This window comes from Anser brachyrhynchus (genome assembly GCF_964034855.1).
Source record: "Anser brachyrhynchus genome assembly, contig: SCAFFOLD_677, whole genome shotgun sequence".
In the NCBI taxonomy this organism is placed as follows: Eukaryota; Metazoa; Chordata; class Aves; order Anseriformes; family Anatidae; genus Anser; species Anser brachyrhynchus.
This window is the reverse complement of record NW_027663970.1, coordinates 62-18,062: the sequence shown is the minus strand read 5'-3', so window position 1 is coordinate 18,062 and position 18,001 is coordinate 62. Positions and strand designations below refer to the sequence as shown.

At 70.9% G+C, this 18,001-nt stretch overlaps 2 protein-coding genes across 4 annotated transcripts; both read left to right on the top strand.

The window, feature by feature from the left end:
• Positions 1-6: 6 nt before the first annotated feature.
• CLN3 (CLN3 lysosomal/endosomal transmembrane protein, battenin) lies at positions 7-8,820 on the top strand. 3 transcript variants are annotated; one of them, XM_080608697.1, is made up of 15 exons: positions 7-50; positions 1,276-1,333; positions 1,455-1,530; positions 1,657-1,713; positions 3,431-3,510; positions 3,590-3,675; positions 3,786-3,858; positions 4,898-5,041; positions 5,797-5,908; positions 6,135-6,203; positions 6,640-6,695; positions 7,071-7,164; positions 7,594-7,734; positions 8,503-8,667; positions 8,744-8,820. In XM_080608697.1, the coding sequence occupies exons 1-14, from the start codon at positions 20-22 to the stop codon at positions 8,620-8,622; spliced, it is 1,197 nt and encodes a 398-aa protein (XP_080464823.1). In that variant the 5' UTR covers positions 7-19; the 3' UTR covers positions 8,623-8,667; positions 8,744-8,820. The 3 variants fall into 3 exon arrangements, with proteins under 3 accessions (XP_080464823.1, XP_080464822.1, XP_080464821.1); XM_080608696.1 differs by lacking the exon at positions 8,744-8,820 and having other exon boundaries at positions 8,503-8,708; XM_080608695.1 differs by lacking the exon at positions 8,744-8,820 and having other exon boundaries at positions 6,604-6,695; positions 8,503-8,708.
• Positions 8,821-9,695: 875 nt separating this feature from the next.
• Positions 9,696-17,621, top strand: LOC308186562 (eukaryotic translation initiation factor 3 subunit C-like; the record flags this gene model as incomplete). The annotated part of the gene is given in 14 exon segments (XM_080608694.1): positions 9,696-9,813; positions 10,653-10,718; positions 10,804-10,993; positions 11,410-11,535; positions 11,640-11,694; positions 11,845-11,954; positions 12,872-12,996; positions 13,080-13,227; positions 14,150-14,253; positions 14,343-14,484; positions 15,802-15,927; positions 17,526-17,534; positions 17,536-17,559; positions 17,561-17,621. Coding segments are annotated over 14 exon segments (1,384 nt in total), but the record flags the coding sequence as incomplete, so codon positions are not given.
• Positions 17,622-18,001: the final 380 nt, after the last annotated feature.

The following is an 18,001-nucleotide window of genomic DNA, read 5'->3' as shown; positions in this document are numbered from 1 at the left end:
GGAGCCGCTCCCTGCAGCGATGGCGGAGCCGGCACGGGCCGGGGGTGGCGGTGAGCGGGGGGGGCCGGGCCCACAGCGCCCCATAGCGCCCCATAGCCAGCCCCATAGCGCCCCATAGGGCCCCACAGCGCCCCATAGCGCCCCATAGCCTGCCCCATAGCGCCCCATAGCGCCCCAGCCCTGCCCCACAGCGCCCCACAGCGCCCCACAGCGCCCCATAGGGCCCCATAGCGCCCCACAGCGCCCCATAGCCTGCCCCACAGCGCCCCATAGCCTGCCCCATAGCGCCCCATAGCGCCCCAGCCCTGCCCCACAGCGCCCCACAGCGCCCCACAGCGCCCCATAGGGCCCCATAGCGCCCCATAGGGCCCCATAGCGCCCCACAGCGCCCCACAGCGCCCCACAGCGCCCCATAGGGCCCCATAGGGCCCCATAGCGCCCCATAGGGCCCCATAGGGCCCCAGCCCTGCCCCATAGCGCCCCATAGTGCCCCATAGCCACCCACAGCGCCCCATAGGGCCCCACAGCGCCCCATAGCGCTCCATAACCCGCCCCATAGCGCCCCATAGCCCCCCATAGCGCCCCACAGCGCCCCACAGCGCCCCATAGCCAGCCCCATAGCGCCACATAGCCTGCCCCACAGCGCCCCAGCCCTGCCCCATAGCGCCCCATAGAGCCCCTTAACCTGCCCCATAGCCTGCCCCATACCCGCCCCATACCCGCCCCACAGCCTGCCCTGTAGCCACCCATAACCTGCCCCATAGCGCCCCAGCCCTGCCCCATAGCCCCCCATAGCCAGCCCCATAGGGCCCCATAGCGCCCCATAGCCACGCATAACCCACCCCATAGCGCCACATAGCCTGCCCCACAGCGCCCCAGCCCTGCCCCATAGCGCCCCATACAGCCCCTTAACCCATCCCATAGCCCGCCCCACACCCAGCCCCACACCTGCCCCATAGCCCACCCCACAGCCTGCCCCATAGCCACCCATAACCTGCCCCACAGAGCCCCACAGCGCCCCACAGCGCCCCATAACCCGCCCCATAGCACCCCAGTCCTGCCCCACAGCCTGCCCCACAGCGCCCCATAAGGCCCCAGCCCTGCCCCACAGCCTGCCCCATAGCCACCCATAACCCGCCCCATAGCGCCTATAGCCTGCCCCACAGCGCCCCAGCCCTGCCCCATAGAGCCCCTTAACCCGCCCCATAGCCCGCCCCACACCCAGCCCCACACCCGCCCCATAGCCCGCCCCACACTGCCCCCCCCCCCTTACAGATGAGGACCCCCCGGAGCCGCCCCTGGCCGAGCGCTGCCGGAACGACGCCGCCTTCTGGTGAGCCCCGCGCGCGTGCCCCACACTTGGGGGGCAGCCCCACACTTGGGGGGCAGCCCCACACTTGGGGGGCAGCCCCACACTTGGGGGGCAGCCCCACGCTTACGGGGCCCGCCCCCAGGCTGCTGGGGCTCTGCAACAACACCCCCTACGTGGTGATGCTCAGCGCCGCCCACGACATCCTGCGGCCCCCCGAGGTGGGTGCCGGGCCCATGGGGGGGGTCACGTGACCCCTCCCCCAACCCTCACGTGACCCCCCCCAACCGTCACGTGACCCCACCACCCTCACGTGACCCCCCCTGTCCCCGTCCCCCCCCCCCCAGATGCCGCCGGCCCCCCAGAACGGCTCCCGCTACGACTGCAGCCCCATCTCCACCGGGGTGAGGGGCGGGGCCTGGGGAGGGGGCGGGGCCTAAGGGAGGAGGCGGGGCTTAAGGGAGGGGGCGGGGCCTAGGGGAGGGGCGGGGCCTAAGGGAGGGGGCGGGGCCTAGGGCAGGGGGCGGGGCCTAGGGCAGGGGGCGGGGTCTGGGGAGGGGGCGGGGCCTAGGGCAGGGGGCGGGGCTTAAGCGGGTGGGGCTCGGGGAGGGGGCGGGGCTTGTGTGGGTGTGGCCGTGGGGGCGGGGCTTGTCGGGGCGGGGCCTTTCCTTTTTTGGTTTGTTTCCTGCGGGGTTTTGCTCATGGGGCCGGGACGTGGGGCGCTACGGGGCAGCCCTGTGACCTGTGGGGCGGCCCCATAGGGCATGGGGCTCCGTGGGGCGGCCCCATAGGACGTGGGGTGGCCCCATAGAGCTCCATGGGGCAGCCCCATAGGGCATGGGGCTCCGTGGGGCGGCCCCATAGAGGTCCGTGGGGCAGCCCCATAGGATGTGGGTCTCCGTGGGGCGGCCCCATAGCCTAGAGAGCTCCGTGGGGCAGCCCCATAGGCTGTGGGTTGCTATGGGGCAGCCCCACAGGGTTCCATGGGGCAGCCCCATAGGGCATGGGGCTCCATGGGGCGGCCCCATAGGCTGTGGGTTGCTATGGGGCAGCCCCACTGAGTTCCATGGGGCGGCCCCATAGCCTAGAGAGCTCCGTGGGGCAGCCCCATAGGCTGTGGGGCTCCGTGGGGCGGCCCCATAGAGCTCCGTGGGGCAGCCCCATAGGCTGTGGGTAGCTATGGGGCAGCCCCACAGGACATGGGGCTCCGTGGGGCGGCCCCATAGGACGTGGGGCAGCCCCATAGGATGTGGGTTGCTATGGGGCAGCCCCACAGGGTTCCATGGGGCAGCCCCATAGGGCATGGGGCTCCATGGGGTGGCCCCATAGGCCGTGGGGCTCCGTGGGGCAGCCCCATAGGATGTGGGTCTCCGTGGGGCGGCCCCATAGCCTAGAGAGCTCCGTGGGGCAGCCCCATAGGCTGTGGGGCTCCATGGGGCGGCCCCATAGAACTCCGTGGGGCAGCCCCATAAGGATGTGGGGCTCCGTGGGGCAGCCCCATAGGCTGTGGGGCGGCCCCATAGAGCTCCGTGGGGCAGCCCCATAGCCTAGAGAGCTCCGTGGGGCAGCCCCATAGGCCGTGGGGCTCCGTGGGGCGGCCCCATAGGCTGTGGGGCTCCATGGGGCGGCCCCATAGAGCTCCGTGGGGCAGCCCCATAGGCCGTGGGGCTCCATGGGGCGGCCCCATAGAGCTCCGTGGGGCAGCCCCATAGGACGTGGGGCTCCGTGGGGCGGCCCCATAGAGCTCCGTGGGGCAGCCCCATAGGATGTGGGTTGCTATGGGGCAGCCCCATAGGCCGTGGGGCTCCATGGGGCGGCCCCATAGAACTCCGTGGGGCAGCCCCATAGGATGTGGGTTGCTATGGGGCAGCCCCATAGGCCGTGGGGCTCCATGGGGCGGCCCCATAGAACTCCGTGGGGCAGCCCCATAGCCTAGAGAGCTCCGTGGGGCAGCCCCATAGGATGTGGGTTGCTATGGGGCGGCCCCATAGGCTGTGGGGCTCCGCGGGGCGGCCCCATAGAGCTCCGTGGGGCAGCCCCATAGGCCGTGGGGCTCCGCGGGGCGGCCCCGTAGGCCGCGGGGCGCTATGGGGCAGCCCCCCAAGCTGTGGGTCGCGGCAGGCGGTGCTGCTGGCCGACATCCTGCCCACGCTGCTGATCAAGCTGGCCGCCCCCTTCTGCATCCACCTCCTGCCCTACAAGTGAGCGGGGGGGGGGGGGTTGGGGGGGGGCCGCGGCGCCGTGGGGCGGCCCCGCTGACGCCTCCCCGCGCCCCCCAAGCCTGCGCGTCGTCGCCGTCACCGCCGCGGCGTGGGGCAGCTTCGCGCTCGTGGCCGCCGCCGCCGGCGTGGCCGTCAGCCTGGGGGGTGAGTGGGGCGCCGTGGGGCGGATCTGTGGGGCGGATCTGTGGGGCGGATCTGTGGGGCAGGGCCGTGGGGCAGGGCCGTGGGGCGGGGGTGACTTTGCTGCCCCCCAGGCGTGGTCCTGGCCAGCGCCTCCTCGGGGCTGGGGGAGGTGACGTTCCTGGCGCTGAGCTCCTTGTACCCCAGGTACGGGGCTGGGGGGGGGCGCGCTATGGGGCTGGGGGGGTGCTGTGGGGCTGGGGGTGCTCGTGTGGGGCTGGGGGGTGCTGTGGGGCAGGGGGGGCACCCTGGGGGGCTGGGGGGTGCGGGGGTTGGAGGTAAGGGGGAGCGACGGGGGTCGCTGTGGGGCTGGGGCAGGAGATGTGGGGCTGGGGGGGTCCCTATGGGGCTCAGGGTGTCCCTATGGGGCTGGGAGGGGGTCAGTATGGGGCTGGGGGGGTCCCTATGGGGCTGGGGGTGGTGCTGTGGGGCTGGGGGTGTCCCTATGGGGCTGGGGGTGTCCCTATGGGGCTGGGGGTGTCCCTATGGGGAGGGGAGGGGGTCACTATGGGGCTGGGAGGGTCCCTGTGGGGCTGGGGGGGGGTCCCTATGGGGCTGGGGGGGGGTCGCTATGGGGCTGGGGGGGGTCCCTATGGGGCTGGGGGGGTCCCTATGGGGCTGGGAGGGGGTCCCTATGGGGCTGGGGGGGTCCCTGTGGGGCTGGGAGGGGGTCCCTATGGGGCTGGGGGGGTCGCTATGGGGCTGGGGGGTGTCCCTATGGGGCTGGGGCGGGTTGCTATGGGGCTGGGGGTGGCGCTGTGGGGCTGGGAGGTGGTCCCTATGGGGCTGGAGGGGTCCCTATGGGGCTGGAGGGGTCCCTATGGGGCTGGGGGGGGGTCCTATGGGGCTGGGGGGTCCCTATGGGGCTGGGGGGGTCCCTATGGGGCTGGGGGGGTCCCTATGGGGCTGGAGGGGTCCCTATGGGGCTGGGGGGGGGTCCTATGGGGCTGGGGGGTCCCTATGGGGCTGGGGGGGTCCCTATGGGGCTGGGGGGGGTCGCTATGGGGCTGGGAGGGGGTCCCTATGGGGCTGGAGGGGGTCCCTATGGGGCTGGGAGGGGGTCCCTATGGGGTTGGAGGGGTCCCTATGGGGCTGGGGGGGTCGCTATGGGTCCGGGGGCCCCGCTGTGGGTCCGGGGCCCCGCTGTGGGCCCGGCGGTGCCCCCACGGGTGGCGGCCGCCCGCAGCTCGGCGCTGTCCTGCTGGTCCTCGGGCACGGGGGCGGCGGGGCTGGGGGGGGCCCTGGCCTACCTGGGGCTGACGCAGGCCGGGCTCAGCCCCCCCCGGGCGCTGCTCCCGCTGCTGCTGCTGCCGCCGCTGACGCTGCTCAGGTAGGGGGGCTGCCGCCCCACGGCCGCCCCACGGCCGCCCCATAGCGCCCCATAGCCGCCCCATGGCTGCCCCATAACTGCCCCATAACTTCCCTGTAGTCACCCCATAGCCGCCCCATGGTGGCCCCATAGCTGCCCCACAGCCGCCCCATAACTTCCCCATAGTCACCCCATAGCCGCCCCATAACTGCCCCATAGCCGCCCCATAGCCGCCCCATAGCGCCCCATAGCCGCCCCATGGCTGTCCCATGGCTGCCCCATAACTTCCCCATAGCCGCCCCATGTCCGCCCCATACCCACCCCATGGCCGCCCCATGGCTGCCCTATAGCCGCCCCATAACTTCCCTATAGTCACCCCATAGCCGCCCCATAACTTCCCCATGGCTGCCCCATAGCTGCCCTATAACTGCCCCATGGCTGCCCCATAGCTGCCCCATAGAGGCCCCATGGTGGCCCCATAACGACCCCATGGTGGCCCCATAGCAGCCCCATTGCCACCCCATAGCCTGCCCCATAGCCTGCCCCATAGCCTGCCCCATGGCTGCCCCATAGCTGCCCCATAGAGGCCCCATGGTGGCCCCATAACTTCCCCATGGCTGCCCCATAGCAGCCCCACGGCCGCCCCATGGCTGCCCCATAACGACCCCATAGCAGCCCCATTGCAGCCCCATTGCCACCCCATAGCCTGCCCCATGGCTGCCCCATAGCCTGCCCCACAGCCGCCCCACAGCGGCCCCACGGTTCCGTCCCCGCAGCTACTTCTGCCTCCTGCGGCCCCCCCAGGCTCCCCCCCCGGCCCAGGAGCCGCTGCTGGGGCCCGGCCCCGATGTGGGGCTGGGGGCGGCGCAGAAGTGGAAGGTGGTGAAGGTGAGGGGGGGGCTCGGTGTGGGGCAGTGTGTGGGGCAGGGCGTGGGGCAGGGTGTGGGGCACGGTGTGGGGCAGGAGACGTGAGGAAGGGAGAAGGATGCGGTGTCTGGGGGGGATTTGGGGCGGGATGTGGGGCGCGCTGTGGGGCAGGGGGTGTGGGGCGCGCTATGGGGCAGGGGGTGTGGGGCAGGGGGTCCTCACCGCCTCCTGCCCCCCCCCCCCCCAGAGGATCTTCAAGCACATGGCGCCGCTCGGCTTCGTCTACTTCGCGGAGTACTTCATCAACCAGGGCCTGGTGGGGCCGGGGGCGCTATGGGGCGCTATGGGGCTGGGGGCACTATGGGGCGCTATGGGGCTGGGGGCGCTATGGGGCGCTATGGGGCCGGGGGCGCTGTGGGGCTGGGGGCGCTGTGGGGCCGGGGGCGCTATGGGGCTGGGGGCGCTGTGGGGCGCTGTGGGGCTGGGGGAGTGGGGTGGGAGCCGTGGGGCTGGGGGGAAGCAGCGTGGAGCTGAGGGGGGAGATGTGGGGTGGGAGATGTGGGGCCGGGGGAGGGCGCTGTGGGGCCGGGGAGGGAGAAGTGTGGGGCTGGGAGAGGCGCTATGGGGCTGAAGGGGGGAGGTGTGGGGCTGGGAGGAAGCGCTGCAGGGCGCTGTGGGGCGCGCTATGGGGCGCTGTGGGGCGCGCTGTGGGGCAGGCCACGCGCCGTGGGGCAGCCCCCTTTTCCCCCCAGCTGGAGCTGCTCTACTTCCCCGAGTCCTCCCTGACCCACAGCGAGCAGTACCGCTGGTGAGCCCGGGGGGGTGTGGGGCGGGGATGTGTGGGGCAGGGATGTGTGGGGCGGGGATGTGTGGGGCGGGGATGTGTGGGGCGGGGATGTGTGGGGCGGGGATGTGTGGGGCGGGGGGGTGTGGGGCGGGGATGTGTGGGGCAGGGGGATGTGGGGCAGGGATGTGTGGGGCAGGGGGATGTGGGGCAGGGATGTGTGGGGCAGGGGGATGTGGGGCAGGGATGTGTGGGGCAGGGGGATGTGTGGGGCGGGGATGTGTGGGGCGGGGGGGTGTGGGGCGGGGATGTGTGGGGCGGGGATGTGTGGGGCGGGGATGTGTGGGGCAGGGCGATGTGGGGCAGGGCCGTGTGGGGCAGCCGTGGGTCTCGCCGCAGGTACCAGCTGCTGTACCAAGGCGCCGTCTTCGCCTCGCGCTCGTCGCTGCGCTGCTGCCGCTTCCGCCCCATCTGGGTGCTGGCCCTGCTGCAGGTGGGGACACGCCCCCCGTAGGCCACGCCCCTTAAGGCCACGCCCCCGCAGGCCACGCCCCCTGTAGGCCACGCCCCGACGAGGCCCCGCCCCTTGGCCACGCCCGCAGCCCTGCCCCGTGGTTGCCGCCCGGCCTCCCGCCCCGTAGCCCCGCCCCTTGGCCACGCCCACCCGATGGCCACGCCCACAGCCCCACCCCATGCCCATAGCCCCGCCCCCCGGCCACGCCCACCCCCTGACCACGCCCACAGCCCCACCCCACAGCCCCGCCCCATGCCCATAGCCCCGCCCCCCGGCCACGCCCACCCCCTGGCCACGCCCACAGCCTTGCCCCATAGCCCCGCCCCCTGGCCACGCCCACCCTCCTGGCCCCGCCCACCCCCTGGCCCCGCCCACCCCTGACCCCGCCCCCCGTGGCCCCGCCCGCAGGGGCTGACGGCGGGGGTGCTGCTGGGGGCCGTGGCCGCCCCGTTCCTGCCCGGCCTCAGCGCCGCCTTCGCCCTGGTGCTGCTGGAGGGGCTGCTGGGGGGCACGGCCTACGGCAACGCCTTCCTCAACGTGCGCGCCGAGGTGGGCGCCGGGGGGGCTCCGTGGGGCCGGGGGGGGCTCCGTGGGGCCGGGGGGGGTCCGTGGGGCCGGGGGGGGCTCCGTGGGGCCGGGGGGGGGCTCCGTGGGGCCGGGGGGGTCCCTGGGGCCGGGGGGGGTCCGTGGGGCAGGGGGGGGCTCCGTGGGGCAGGGGGGGGGGGTCCGTGGGGCTGGGGGGGCTCCGTGGGGCCGGGGGGGGCTCAGTGGGGCAGCTGGGGGCGCTATGGGGTGGTTGGGGGTACTGGGGGGTGGTTGGGGGGAGCTGTGGGGCACTGGGGGGGCGTTGGGGGGCCCTACGGGGTGTTACGGGGCGGCTGGGGGGGGCGTTATGGGGTTGTGGGGCACCGTGGGGTGGTTGGGGGGCGCTATGGGGCTGGGGAGGGTCTCTGTGGGGCGTTACGGGGGCGCTGTGGGGTGGCTGGGGGGTGCTGGGGGGGTGCGGGGGGGCCCTGTGGGGCGCTGTGGGTCCCTATGGGGTCCCATTGGGGTCTCTGGGGGTCCCCTGGGTCCCGCTATGGGGCGCTGTGGGTCCCTATGGGGGGGTTGGGGGTCCCTATGGGGCCTCTGTGGGTCCCTACGGGGTCCCTATGAGGTCCCTATGGGGTCCCTGTGGGATCTGTGGGGTCCCTGTGGGTCCCATGGGTCCCGCTATGGGGCGCTGTGGGTCCCTATGGGGGGTTGGGGGTCCCAATGGGGGTCCCTATGGGGTCCCTATGGGGTCCCCACGCCCCCCCCCCCTCTCTCCCCCCCCAGTCCCCCCGGGCCGAGCGCGAGTTCGCGGCGGCCGCGGGCTCCGTGTCCGACTCCGCCGGGATCGCGCTGGCGGCGGCGGCGGCGCTGGGCGCGCACCGGGCCTTCTGCCCCGCCCCCTGACCGCGCCCCGGGGGGCCACGCCCCCTGACCACGCCCACCGAGATGGCCCCGCCCCCTGACCGCGCCCACCGGGTGGCCACGCCCCCTGACCACGCCCACCGGGGTGGCCACGCCCACCCAGGGGCTGGCCACGCCCCCCCGGGGCTGACCACGCCCCCTCCGGGGCTGGCCACGCCCCCAATAAACCTCCCCCCCTCCCTCCCGGCTGTTCTCGTCTGTGGGCGGGGCTTGGGGAAGGGGCGGGGCTTGGGGAGGGGGGCGGGGCTTGGGAAGGGGGCGGGGCTTGGGAGGGGGCGGAGCTTGGGGGAGGGGCGGGGTTTGGGGAGGGGGCGGGGCTTGGGGAGGGGGCGGGGCTTGGGGAGGGGGCGGGGCTTTGGGGAGAGGGGGCGGGGCTTTGGGGAGAGGGGGCGGGGCTCGAGGGGGGCGGGGCCCGCCGCGGACTCGGTTTCCCGGCGTGCCATGGGGCGCGGGGGGCGGTGACGTCACTTCCGTCGCGCGGGAGCGGGGCGGGGCCCGGCCTTTCCGTGCTGCGCAGCGCCGGGAGCGGAGCGGCCGCGTGAGCGGGGGGGGGGGGGAGGGGGGGGTGTGGGGCCGGAGATGTGGGGCGGGGGGAGCTGGGGGGCTGGGGATCTGTGGGGCAGGGGGGGGTGGGGCCGGGACGGTGTGGGGCCGGGACCCGTGGGGCCGGAGATCGGGGGCCTGTGGGGCTGGGATCGGTGGGGTAGGCCCCACGGGGCACGGGGGTGTGGGGCTGGGATCTGTGGGGCAGGCGCTATGGGGCGGGCTGGGCGCTATAGGCCCAGGATCTATAGGGCCGGGGATCTATGGGGCCGGGGATCTATGGGGCCGGGGATCTATGGGGCCGGGGATCTATGGGGCGGGTTGGGCGCTATGGGGCCGGGCGCTATGGGGCAGGAATCTATGGGGCAGGCGCTATGGGGCGGGCTGGGCACTACAGGGCAAGGATCTATGGGGCTGGGCACTATGGGGCTGGGGATCTATGGGGGGGGATCTATGGGGCGGGGATCTATGGGGCGGGGATCTATGGGGCCGGGCGCTATGGGGCGCCCCACTGACGCCCCCCCCCAGCAGGATGTCGCGCTTCTTCACCACCGGCTCCGACAGCGAGTCCGAGTCGTCCGTGTCGGGGGACGAGCTGGTGGCCAAGCCGGCGGGCGGCAACTACAGCAAGTGAGGGGGGGCTGGGGGGCGGGGGGGGGTCTGCGGGGCCGGGGGGGGGTCTGCGGGGCCGGGGGGGGGTCTGGGGGGCCGGGGGGGGGTCTGTGGGGCCGGGGGGGGGTCTGTGGGGCCGGGGGGGGGTCTGTGGGGCCGGGGGGGGTCTGTGGGGCCGGGGGGGGGTCTGTGGGGCCGGGGGGGGGTCTATAGGGCTGGGGGTGGAATCTATGGGGCTGGGGGTGGAATCTATGGGGCTGGGGGTGGAATCTATGGGGCTGGGGGTGGAATCTATGGGGCTGGGGGTGGAATCTATGGGGCTGGGGGGATGTATGGGGCTGGGGGGATGTATGGGGCTGGGGGGATGTATGGGGCTGGGGGGATCTATGGGGCTGGGGGGATCTATGGGGCTGGGGGGATCTATGGGGCTGGGGGGACCTATGGGGCTGGGGGGACCTATGGGGCTGGGGGGACCTATGGGGCTGGGGGGACCTATGGGGCTGGGGGGACCTATGGGGCTGGGGGGACCTATGGGGCTGGGGGGACCTATGGGGCTGGGGGGACCTATGGGGCTGGGGGGACCTATGGGGCTGGGGGGATCTATGGGGCTGGGGGGATCTATGGGGCTGGGGGGATCTATGGGGCTGGGGGGATCTATGGGGCTGGGGGGATCTATGGGGCTGGGGGGATCTATGGGGCTGGGGGGATCTATAGGGCTTGGGGGTGGGGATGTGTGGGGCTGGGTGGGGAATTTGTGGGGCTTGGGGGTATCTGTGGGGCTGGGGGAGACTCTGTGGGTGCGGGGGGCGATCTATGGGGCAGCCCCACACCTTCCCCCCCCCCCCCGCCGTCCCCAGGCCCATCCTGCTGAGCGAGGATGAGGAGGACACCAAGCGCGTGGTGCGCAGCGCCAAGGACAAGCGGTGAGCCGCGGGGCCGGCCGTGGGGCGCGCCGTGGGGCACGCTATGGGGCCGGCCATGGGGCTGACCCCCGGCGCCGCCCCGCAGCTTCGAGGAGCTCGCCAACCTGATCAAGACGATCCGCAACGCCATGAAGATCCGCGACGTCACCAAGTGCCTGGAGGAGTTCGAGCTGCTGGGCCGCGCCTTCGCCAAGGCGCGCGGCATCGTGGACAAGGAGGGCGTCCCCCGCTTCTACGTCCGCATCCTCGCCGACCTCGAGGACTACCTCAACGAGGTGCCGGGGGGGTTTGGGGGTCCCGGGGGGGGATTTGGGGGTCCCTGGGGGGGATTTGGGGGTCCCTGGGGGGGATTTGGGGGTCCCGGGGGGGGTTTGGGGGTCCCGGGGGGGGGGTTTGGGGGTCCCGGGGGGGGGGGTTTGGGGGTCCCGGGGGGGTTTGGGGCTCCCCGGGGGGGTTTTGGGGGTCCCAGGGGGGTTTTGGGGGGCCCTGGGGGGGTTTTGGGGGTCCCTGGGGGGGTTTGGGGGTCCCGGGGGGGGGGGTTTGGGGGTCCCGGGGGGGGGTTTGGGGGTCCCTGGGGGGGTTTTGGGGGTCCCAGGGGGGTTTTGGGGGTCCCTGGGGGGGTTTCGGGGGTCCCGGGGGGGGTTTTGGGGCCCCCCGGGGGGGTGCTGAGCCCCCCGGCGCCGCCCCGCAGCTGTGGGAGGACAAGGAGGGGAAGAAGAAGATGAACAAGAACAACGCCAAGGCGCTGAGCACCCTGCGCCAGAAGATCCGCAAGTACAACCGCGACTACGAGGCGCTGATCGCCAGCTACAAGCAGGTGTGGGGCGGGGTGTGGGGCAGGGTGTGGGGCAGGGTGTGGGGCAGGATGTGGGGCAGGATGTGGGGCACGGAGGGCGCTCACCCCGCTGCTGGCCCCTGCAGAACCCGGAGCAGTCGGCGGATGAGGACGAGGAGAAGAAGAGCCGCGACTCGGAGGGTGCGTGGGGCGCGCCGTGGGGCAGGGACCCGCTATGGGGCAGGCCGTGGGGCAGGCCGTGGGGCAGGCCGTGGGGCAGGGACCCGCCGTGGGGCAGGCCGTGGGGCAGGCCGTGGGGCAGGCCGTGGGGCTGACCGTGCCCCCCTCCAGGCTCCAGCTCGTCGGAGGAGGACGAGGACGAGGACGGGCTGAGCGCCGCCGCCTTCCTCAAGAAGAAGGAGGCCGGGGAGGCGCGGGGCCGCTTCCTGAAGAAGATGGAGGTGGGGGGGGGGGGGGTCTGGGGGGGTCTCGGGGAGCGTGGGGGGGTCTGGGGGGGTCTCGGGGGGTCTGGGAGGGGGGTTCGGGGGGCTTGGGGGGGTCTGGGGGGGCTTGGAGGGGTCTGGGGAGGGGTTCGGGGGGATTTTGGGGGGGTCTCGGGGGGCTTCGGGGGGTCTCGGGGGGCTTGGAGGGGTCTGGGGGGGGCTTCGGGGGGCTTTGGGGGGTCTGGGGGGGGATTCGGAGGGCTTGGGGGGGTCTCAGGGGGCTTGGAGGGGTCTGGGGGGGGATTCGGGGGGATTTTGGGGGGGTCTGGGGGGGGTTCGGGGGGACTGAGGGGTTCTGGGGAGGTTTGGGGGGGGATTGGGGGGGGGTTGGTGGTTTATGGGGGTAATTGGGGGGGGTTTGGGGGGGATTTGGGGCATATAGGGGGCGTTTGGGGTTTTATGCGGGTCACTTGAGAGGTTTAGGGGGGCTTTGGGGGAGTTTGGGGGGGTTTAGAGGATTTGGGGGGAATTTAAGGAGGATTTGGGGTATTACGGGGGGAGTTTGAGAGGCTTACGGGGGGGTTGGGGGGGATTTGGGCTTTTGTGGGGGTAATTTGGGGGCTTGGAGGAGATTCGGGGGGGGTTGGGTTTACGCGGGGGTCACCCGAAGGGTTTGGGGGGGTTACGGGGGGGCCGGGGAGCGTTTTGGGGGGGATTTGGGATTTTACAGAGGTAGCTCGGGGGGTTTGGGGGGAAGATTGGGGGGGATTGGGGATAATTGTGGGGGATTTGGGGCGGGTTTAGGTGGGGTTCGGGGTTTTGGGGGGGGATTTGGGCAGTTTTGGGGGATTTGGGGGGATTTAGAGGGGATTTGGGGCTTTACGGGGGTAGTTTGGGGGGATTTGGGGCCGATTCGGGGTCGGTGCCGCCCCCAGGAGGACGAGGACTCGGAGGACTCGGAGGACGACGAGGATTGGGGCTCCTCGGACTCGGACACGGACTCGGAGTCGGACGAGGACGAGGGCAAGTACACGTCGCTGGCCTCCAAGTTCCTCAAGAAGTGAGCAAATCCCCCCGAAACGCCCCAAAAACCCCCCCGGAGAGGGGCAGGGGGTGACGGCGCCGCCCCCCCCCCGGCCCCAGGGACGAGGACAAGCGCGGGGGCGAGAAGAAGCGCGAGGAGAAGGCGAAGAAGAAGCACGACCGCAAGGCGCGGCGCTACGAGGACGAGGAGGACGACAACGAGGGCGGCGAGTGGGAGAAGGTCAAGGGCGGCGTGCCCCTGGTCAAGGTGTGGGGCGGGATGTGGGGCGGGATGTGGGGCAGGGCTGGGGGGGGAGGTTGTGGGGCAGGGGTGTGGGGCAGGGTCCTCGAGTAGGGCAACGGGGTAGGGCTGGGGCTATGGAGTGGGGCTGTGGGGCGGGGTTATGGGGCAGGGCTGTGGGGCAGGCTATGGGGCAGGGCTATGGGGTAGGGCTATGGGGTGAGGTTATGGGGCAGGGCTATGGGGTGAGGCTATGGGGCAGGGCTGTGGGGTGAGGTTATGGGGCAGGGCTATGGGGCAGGGCTATGGGGCAGGGCTGTGGGGCAGGGCTATGGGGTGAGGTTATGGGGCAGGGCTATGGGGTGGGGATGTGGGGCAGGGCCGTGGGGCAGGGCTATGGGGCAGGGCTATGGGGTGAGGTTATGGGGCAGGGCTGTGGGGCAGGGCTGTGGGGTGGGGATGTGGGGCAGGGCTGTGGGGCAGGGCCGTGGGGTGAGGCTATGGAGCAGGGCTGTGGGGCGAGGTTATGGGGCAGGGCTGTGGGGCAGGGCTGTGGGGTGAGGTTATGGGGCAGCTCTATGGGGCAGGACTATGGGGCGAGGCTGTGGGGCAGGGCTATGGGGCGAGGCTATGGGGCAGGGCTATGGGGTGAGGCTATGGGGCAGGGCTATGGGGCGAGGCCATGGGGCAGGGCCATGGGGCAGGGCTATGGGGCAGGGCTATGGGGCAGGGCTATGGGGCGAGGCTATGGGGCAGGGCTATGAGGAAGCGCCATGGGGCTGTGGGGCAAGGTTATGGGGCAGGGCCGTGGGGCTGCACGACGAGGCAGGGCTATGGGGCAGGGCTATGGGGCAGTGCCTTGAAGTAGGGCAATGGGGCAGCGCTATGCGGCAGGGCGCTATGGGGCAGCCCCACACCCCGCCCCACGCGTGCCCCCCCTCCCCCCCAGGAGAAGCCCAAGATGTTCGCCAAGGGCACGGAGATCACGCACGCCGTGGTGGTGAAGAAGCTCAACGAGATCCTGCAGGCGCGCGGCAAGAAGGGGACGGACCGGTGAGGCCGTGGGGGGGCTGTGGGGCGGGCTATGGGGCAGGCTATGGGGCAGGCTGTGGGGCCGGCCGTGGGGCTGACCCCCGGCGCAGGGCGGCGCAGATCGAGCTGCTGCAGCTGCTGGTGGGCATCGCCAACGAGAACAACCTGGGGGTGGCGCTGGAGGTGAAGATCAAGTTCAACATCATCGCCTCGCTCTACGACTACAACCCCAACCTGGCCACCTACATGAAGGTGGGGCGCCGTGGGGCGCTGTGGGGCGGGTTATGGGGCGCTGTGGGGTGGGTTATGGGGTACTGTGGGGTGTTATAGGGCACTATGGGATAGGTTGTGGGGGGTTATGGGGCATTGTGCAGCGGGTTATGGGGCGCTATGGGGCACTGGGGTGCTGTGGGGCAGGCTGTGGGGCTCTGTGGGGCAGGTTATGGGGCACCGGGGCTCTGTGGGGCAGGTTATGGGGCACTGTGGGGTGTTACAGGGCACTGTAGGATAGATTGTGGGGGGTTATGGGGCGCTATGGGGCACTGGGGTGCTGTGGGGCGGGTTATGGGGCGCTGTGGGGCAGGTTATGGGGCACTGGGGTGCTGTGGGGCAGGCTGTGGGGCAGATTATGGGGCACCGGGGCTCTGTGGGGCGGGTTATGGGGCGCTGTGGGGCAGGTTATGGGGCACTGTGGGGTGTTACGGGGCACTGTAGGATAGATTGTGGGGGGTTATGGGGCGCTATGGGGCACTGGGGTGCTGTGGGGCGGGTTATGAGGGGTTGTGGGGCACTGTGGGGCAGGTTATCGGGCACTGGGGCGCTGTGGGGCAGGTTATGGGGCGCTGCGGGGTGTTACGGGGCACTGTAGGATAGATTGTGGGGGGTTATGGGGCATTGTACAGCCGGTTATGGGGCGCTATGGGGCACTGGGGTGCCGTGGGGCGGGTTATGGGGTACTGTGGGGTGTTATAGGGCACTATGGGATAGATTGTGGGGGGTTATGGGGCGCTATGGGGCTCTGTGGGGCAGGTTATGGGGCACTGGGGCGCTGTGGGGCTCTGTGGGGCGGGTTATGGGGCACTGGGGCTCTGTGGGATAGATTGTGAGGGGTTATGGGGCGCTGTGGGGCGGGTTATGGGGCGCTATGAGGGGGGTTATGGGGGGTTATGGGGCGCTATGGGGCAGGTTATGGGGTGCTATGGGGCAGGTTATGGGGCTCTGTGGGGCGCCATGGGGCACTGTGGGGCCAGCTATGGGGCATGTTATGGGGCAGGCTGTGGGGCTCTGTGGGGCACTATGGGGCAGGCTATGGGGCACTATGGGGAGCTATGGGGCAGGCCGTGGGGCAGGCTATGGGGTGCCGTGGGGCAGGCTGTGGGGTGCTGTGGGGCACTATGGGGAGCTATGGGGCGCCGTGGGGCAGGCTGTGGGGCAGGCTATGGGGCGCTATGGGGAGCTATGGGGCACCGTGGGGCAGGCTGTGGGGCAGGCTGTGGGGCAGGCTGTGGGGCACTATGGGGCGCTATGGGGCGCTATGGGGCGCCGTGGGTGCTGACCGTGCCCCCCCAGCCCGAGATGTGGCAGAAGTGCCTGGCGTGCATCGAGGAGCTGCTGGACGTGCTCTTCGCCAACCCCCAGATCTTCATCGGGGAGAACATCGTCGAGGAGTCCGAGAACCTCGCCAACCCCGAGCAGGTGCGGGGGCGCCGGGGGGGCCTCGTGGGGGGCCGGGGGGGCCTCGTGGGGGGCTTTGGGGTCCTTCGGGGGGGCTGTGGGGGAGTTTGGGGTGTTTTGGGGGGGCCTTTGGGGGTTTTGCGGGGTGTTGGCAGGGTTTTGGGGTCCCTTTGGAGGGAATTTGGGGGCTTCTGGGGGGCTGTGGGGGAGTTTGGGGTCGTTTGGGGTCTTTTGGAGGTGCCGTTGGGGGCTTTGGGGGCTGTTGGCAGCGTTTGGGGTCCCTTTGGGGGGGCCTTTGGAGGGAATTTGGAGGCTTCGGGGGTCCTTTTGGGGGGCTTTGGGGTCATTTAGGGTCTTTTTGGGGGGCTTTGGGGTCTTGGTGGGTGTTTAGGAGGAGTTTGGGGTCTTTGGGATATTTTGGGGGGGCTTTGGGGTCCTCTGGGGTCTGTTTGGGGTCTCTTTGGGGGGCTTTGGGGTTCTTGGGGGGGCTTTCTGGGGGCTTGGGGGGAGTTTGGGGTCGTTTGGGGTCCTTTTGGGGGGGCTTTGGGGTCCCTTGGGGTCCTTTTGGGGGGCCCTTGGGGTCCTTTGGGGGGGCTGTGGGGAGTTTGGGGTCGTTTGGGGTCTTTTGGGGTCTTTTGGGGGGGCCTTTGGGGGTTTTGGGGGTGTTGGCAGCGTTTGGGGTCCCTTTGGGGGGGCCTTTGGAGGGAATTTGGAGGCTTCGGGGGGTCTTTGGGGTCCTTAGGGGGGCCATGGGGTCCTTCGGGGGGGCTTCGGGGTCCTTTGGGGGGTGGTTTGGGGTCATTTAGGGTCTTTTTGGGGTCCTTTGGAGTCTGTTTGGGGTCTCTTTGGGGGGCTTTGGGGTTCTTTGGGGGGGGCTTTCTGGGGGTTTGGGGGGAGTTTGGGGTCATTTGGGGTCCTTTTGGGGGGCCGGGGGGTCCTTTGGGGGGGCTTTGGGGGAGTTCGGGGTCGTTTGGGGTCTTTTGGAGGGGCCTTTGGGGGTTTTGGGGGTGTTGGCAGCGTTTGGGGTCCCTTTGGAGGGAATTTGGGGTCCTTTTGGGGGGCCTTTGGAGGGAATTTGGAGGCTTCTGGGGTCCTTTTGGGGGGCTTTGGGGTCATTTGGGGTCTTTTTAGGGGGCTCTGGGGCTTTTGGGGGGGGTTGGGGTCATTTTGGGGTGATTTCTGGGGGGCTTCGGGGCTTTTTGGGGACCTTTGGGGTCTTTTGGGTGTCACCTGGGGGGGCTTTGGGGTCGCTTGGGAGGCTTTGGGGGCGATTTGGGGTCCTTTGGGGGGGGCTTTGGGGTCCTTTTGGGTCTTTTGGGGGGGCTTTGGAGGGAGCTTGGGGTCATTTGGGGTCTCTGTGGGGGGCTTTAGGGTCTTTTTGGGGGCGTGGGGAGGGTTTTGGGGGGATTTGGGGTCACTTGGAGGATTTGGGGGGGAGTTTTGGCTCTTTCGGGGTCCTTCGGGGGGGCTTTGGATGGAGTTTGGGGTCTTTGGGGTCTCTTGCGGGGGTTTTGGGGGCTTTTAGGAGGCTTTGGGGTCACCTCGGGGGGGTTCTGGGGGGTTTTGGGGTGATTTCGGGGTGTTTTGGGGGTGCTGACGCCGCCCCCCCCCCCCCCCAGCCGTACCGGTGTGCGCGGCTGCATCCTGACGCTGGGTGGAGCGCATGGACGAGGAGTTCACCAAGATCATGCAGAACACCGACCCCCACTCCCAGGGTGCGCCGCCGGGGCGAAAAGCGCGGGGATCGGGCAAAGCGGGGGCGGGGGGGGGAACGGGGGGGGACGGGGGGGGAAACGGGGGGGGAAATGGGGGGGAAACAGGGGGGAAACGGGGAAAAAAGGGGGGGAAACGGGGAAAAGTGCAGCAAAAAGGGGGTGGGGGGGGGGAAATTGGGGGAAATTGGGGAAATGGGATAAAATGGGGAGGAAGTGGAAGGAAATGGGGAGAAATAGGGGAAAATAGGGAAAGAGTGGGGTGAAATGGGAGAATGGGGGCAAATGGAAGGGAGTCGGGGGAGAAAATGGGGGAAAATGGGGGGAAAATGGGGGAAAGTAGAGGAGAATGGGGCAAAAGGAAGGAAATAGGGGAAAATAGG

Bases quoted from the DNA above. Each gene is read 5' to 3' on its own strand.
- CLN3 (XM_080608695.1), top strand. From the start codon at position 20: ATGGCGGAGCCGGCACGGGCCGGGGGTGGCG. The intron at 1,531-1,656 runs GTGGGTGCCGGG...CCCCCCCCCCAG, and splicing joins ACATCCTGCGGCCCCCCGAG to ATGCCGCCGGCCCCCCAGAA. The intron at 3,511-3,589 runs GTGAGCGGGGGG...GCGCCCCCCAAG, and splicing joins ATCCACCTCCTGCCCTACAA to CCTGCGCGTCGTCGCCGTCA.